Source organism: Marmota monax, unplaced genomic scaffold, assembly GCF_021218885.2.
Source record: "Marmota monax isolate L192 unplaced genomic scaffold, Marmota_monax_Labrador192_F-V1.1 WCK01_AAM20220418_F8-fsc01126, whole genome shotgun sequence".
Lineage (NCBI taxonomy): Eukaryota > Metazoa > Chordata > Mammalia > Rodentia > Sciuridae > Marmota > Marmota monax.
The window spans coordinates 20,528-25,648 of record NW_026694708.1 but is presented as its reverse complement, the minus strand read 5'-3'; the positions used below and the strand labels follow the sequence as shown (position 1 = coordinate 25,648).

At 44.2% G+C, this 5,121-nt stretch overlaps 1 protein-coding gene across 1 annotated transcript; it reads right to left on the bottom strand.

Annotated features, from left to right (window-relative positions):
- Positions 1-3,549: 3,549 nt before the first annotated feature.
- On the bottom strand, positions 3,550-4,482 carry LOC124078570 (olfactory receptor 14A16-like). The gene has a single exon (XM_046423418.1). It carries the CDS (start codon positions 4,480-4,482, stop codon positions 3,550-3,552), a length of 933 nt encoding a protein of 310 aa, XP_046279374.1.
- Between the last annotated feature and the right edge of the window lie 639 nt (positions 4,483-5,121).

Genomic DNA, 5,121 nt, shown 5'->3' with positions numbered 1-5,121 from the left:
TATTTTTTAGTTGTATATGGATACGTCTATTTTTATTTTTATGTGGTGCTGAGGCTCGAACCCAGTGCCTCATGCGTGCTAGGCAAGCGTTCTACCACTGAATTACATCTTCAGCCCATCTTCTTTAGAAAAAGAAGATGTGTGTTCCCCCTTCTGAACAATGAAGAAGGTGTCATAGGTGATCTCTTTGACCGGTCTCTGGTCCACTTCCATGGCCCTTTCCTTGACTGGGCCCATCCTTGGCACAACTGGAGAGCCCAGGTTTCCCAAGAATTCTGCTGCTGAGTCTGCACAGAGAGAACTCAACTCCTCCTGTTATCTTCTCACTTTTTAAAATTCTTTTCCCCAGAGATTTGAAGTTTTATTTTTTTCAATATCTGGTCAGAAATCTCAAATGGTTGGAACTGTTAGATATTTGCTTATCATTAGGGTCACCACATTAACTTATGCTAACAAGTCATCAGTTTTTAAATTAATAGTGCTATAAATATTGTTATATATTAAAAATCAATGTTACTCTTGCACGCCAGTTTTCCCCATTTTTTTTCCTCTAATACTGTCATTTTTAAAATTAATTAATTAATTAATTTGAATTAATATGTATGACAACATTTTGATTCATTGTACACAATTGGAGCACAACTTTTCACATCTCTGGTTGTACATAATGTAGCACTATATGTGCAGTCATCCATGTCCCTAGGGTAATGATGTCCATCTCATTCTACCATCATTCCTGTACCCATGCCCCCTCCGCATGCTCCTCCATTTTGCCCAAAGTTCCTCCATTTTTCCCATGCACTCCCCCCCCATATGGTTCAGCATCCACTTATCAGTGAGTGGCCTTTGGTTTTGTTTTTTTGGGATTGGCTTACTTCACTTAGAATGATAGTCTCCAACTCCATCCATTTACCTACAAATGCCATAATTTTATTTTTTTTTAATGCTAAGTAATATTCCATTGTGTATATAAATTTCTCATCCTCAACCCTTGGTAGCTTGTCACCCTGCCTGTCTTAAGCAAAGATCATCTTCCCTTGGGCCAACAAGAATCCCCCGACCACTGATATTTCATCCCAGTAATTTTCTATGCACAGAACTGCTCCATGCCCACCTCCCTTGGGCTATAAACCTCACTTATCCTCCCCTTATTGAAAGTTGGGCCTGATCTATCTCCCTGGATGGGATAGTCTTTACACCTCTCAATGGTCCTGAAAAAGGCTTTTAGAATAGTTTTTTTTTTTTTAAACTGGTATCAGTAGGGCTACCTTCCTTTCTGTATGTCCCAGAAGACAAACTCTTTTCTCCTTCAGTTTCTAGAGGCTTCCCACATTCCTTGGATCATGGGCTCCTTGCTTATCTTCAAAGGCCAGTATTGGTAGGTTATGCTGTCATCTCTGTGCTTCTCAGACTGCAGGTGGGAAATACTTGCTGCTTTGAAGGTTTATGTAGAGAATTTGGGCCAACCTTCTTCATCTAGGATGGTCAATCTCAAGGTCTTCTACCTAAATCATATCTGCAAAGTCTTTTCCCATAGATAGCAACATATTCACAAGTTTCCAGGAAAACTACCCTGAATGTGCAAATCCCCGACAATTTCAATACACACAAAATTGAGGTTTACTTGGTTTTGAAGGAAAAAGAGGCACAACTATAAAAGAAAAATGTCATACATGGAGATATGATGGGTATCTGTGAGTCCTGGGGATCCTCTCAAATGCTAGCATCTGTGTGACACACACCAAACACTTGAGAATGAGCCAATCTCGCAAAGCATTCTTTAAAGAAATGTATGAACATTTTTTAGTCATAGAATTTCACATATCTATCACTTGTCCCTGTTGAAATTCAGCTGCCCACTATAAAGCTACTTGTACTTTGGTTAGAGCTATTGCAGAAGGGTTATTATGGTCCATTTCTCCCAGAACAAATTAGAAGGAACCTCATGGCAACTGTAGGAACATTTTTAGACTCAGACTGTTGAGAATTAAATTGACTCTGTAAATGCACTTTAAAGCAATTTTAATTTTAGCAATGTATAGGTTTTGACTTGTTTTCTCGAAGGAATTTGAAACTTTCAGACTGCCCACTATCTTAAAAACAAAACAAAACAAAACAAAACTCTGTTCCACAAGAATACACCCAAGATTGACATTGTGAACAAGACATTAAAAACTTTTAAAACAGAGGCAATACAAAATTTTGTGAGAAAATAAAGGATGTGGATCATATGTGTTAATAATTTACTTGTTATGAAAACACGTGCCAAATGCCTACGGCACAGGACTCTGCAGATGTGGGTAAACCGCAAGAATAACACAGTCTAAGGAGGAAGTCAAAAGCTTTGTGAAATGTCAAATGACAACCAAAGTAACTGCCCAGAAGCAGCAGCTGGCAGTGCCCAGAGGCATCTGACTGGACAAAATGACCCTTTGAAGGGATCCGAGGAGGAAGAATCACACGGACCATCTCTGGACCAGTGGAGGAAGGCGTGCTCACTCAGGCATCGGGTCGGAGAGGAGGTTCCAGCAGGGGTGACAAGCATCCGACTTTCCCTTGGGTGGCTATCTCTGCGACCTGGGGTTGAAAGGCCTGTGGAGCTTTCCCTAAGGGCAGCAGCTGGTCCATGGTGCTCTCCGCACCTGGGGCCCCCAAGCCTCTTCCCTCAGCAATCCTGGCAATCTTTGAAGACAAGCTCACTGCAGTTCCCCCAGGAGACCTGGCTCTCTTCCTCTCCTGTCTCTGCTGTGTGGGCCTTCTTGTCCTCCAGCCTCTGCTCACACTGTGGTCTTTCTGGTCTGCCTTCCTCCCCCACAGATTCATGCCTCTTCATCCCTGAAAGAAAAGCTCAGACATCCCTGTTTTCAAAAAAGTACAGTGGCCTTCCTTCACCACATCTGTTGTGAAGTCTCTGGTTTGTTGATTTTCTTTCTTGGACCCAAAGCCTCCTTTGGATATTTCTATAGGCATATGTATTGATATATAGGAAATTTGAATTTTAATGTCTGTCTCCTCTCTTGAGACTGCAACCACCCCAACTATGCAGAATCCAGCATGGATCAGGGCTGGGAGACCAAAGAAGGTGACCTTCAGGGGTTTTAACTGGCATTTTAGCTTGGCCATGTCCTACATCCTCATGTCCCTGTAGCCAACTCCAACACAGTCCCTTTAGGATGGTAATAAATTACATCATCAACATGATGTTCCAGACCCCACCCTTGCCAGGGACCACCACACTTTGCCTGGGAGAGGCCTTCTCTATCTCTGTGTCCCACCATCCTGTCCAGTGCCACTTGTCACAGACCAAGGAGCTCCACTGGGATGACAAGAGAAAGGCCAGCATACCTCAGTCCACTCACCAGCAGAGGCCTCGGTCCCCACCCATTTGACCTGGGCACAGAGATGCTTCTCAGTGTCACTGTAATGAGTACGACCTGATTCTCATCAGCTCCTTACTGTAAATGTCCAAAATCATGGCCAAATATGTTACAGAGGTGCAGGTGATTAAGTCAGAGGGCAAAAGATGGTGATGTTGTGAGATCAACCCTTCTAACTGGAAGGAGGATGCCTGTTCACCAGCAGCTTCCTCAGCGCCACCTTCATATCCTTGTTCCTCAGACTGTAGATGAGGGGGTTCACAGTGGGTGGCACTACAGTATAGAATACTGAAACTAGCAAGTCCAGGGTTGATGGAGATTGTGGCAGGGGCCGTAAATAGGCAAAAAAGCCAGAAGAGAGGAATAGAGTCACCACAAGGAGGTGAGGCAGGCACGTGGAGAAGGCTTTGAACCTACCCGCTCTAGAGGGCATCTTCAGCACAGCGGAGAAGATGTGAATGTAAGAAATATCCATGAACACAAAGCAGCCAAAGTCCAACAGCAGGCTCAGGCCAATGACCATTAGCTCCCCAATGTTGTAGGAGCAGGCCAGGGCCAGCAGCTGTGGGACGTCACAGAAGAACTGGTGAACATCAGGAGACCTACACCTGGGTACGGAGAAGGTAGCCGCTGTGTGCAGGATTGCATTGACACCTCCACTGACCCAGGAGTAGGCTGCCATCTGCATACAAGCTCCATGGCTCATGAGGATCTCATACCTGAGCGGGTGACAGATGGCCACGTAGCGGTCATAGGACATGACTGTGAGTAGGGCTACTTCTGTTGTGGCAAAGAGGAAGAAGAAAAATACCTGGGAAACATACCCAGGGAATGAAATGGTGTTGCAATTTGTCAGAGAGTTTGTGATGGATTTGGGAACAGTGATGGAGATGAGGCACAGATCCAGGAAGGACAAGTTCTTTAGGAAGAAGTACATGGGGGTGTGCAGCCCATGGTCCTTGGTGATGAGGGTGATGATGAGGAGGTTCCCAAGGAGGGCGGCCAGGTAAGCCATCAGAAAGAGCGCAGCATGCAGGATCTGGAGCTCCCAGATGTTAGAGAAGCCCATGAGGAGGAAGGAGCTCCCAGAGGTGAGGTTTTCCATCTCTCTGGATGTCCCAGCATTTACTATGAAAAATAGAGAGAGAGAGCTCAGGCTTCACCCAAAGGCTTCACTTTTGTGTTTTCCTGATTCCCTGCCTCTCACTCACCCGTGCATGGATCAGGAAGTGTGAGATGACCTGAAACTGACACCAGCAAGCCTCCATGAGGCTATTTGAGCACCGTGTCCACACTGTGTGCATGATGGAAGAGGGAGGTCAGCCTAGTCCAAATCATGAGGCTGTCATCTAATCTGCACGAAGGTCTACGATCCATACCTGACTCAAACGTCACATACTTGACACTAAAATAGAAGAGGCAGGGGCTTTGGAGCCATCAGTCCCAAATACAAATTTTCATTGAGACACTTATTAACACTGAGACCCCAAATAAATTATCCAAACATCATTTCCCTCAATTTACAGTGTAAGTTTTTCCACCTGGTCTCTGATCCAAGTGAATAATGCACATAAAATATCTAACAGTTTGTGAACAAGAAGGTCTTTAACCCATACTACTTCCATATGGATTCAGCCTTCCTTCATTATGGCAAAGTCAGAAAAACATTGAAAATGTGAAAACAATAGAAAAAATACTGAGTGTTGTGTCTAGTTGCATTTTATTACTTTGAGCTACTTTACAG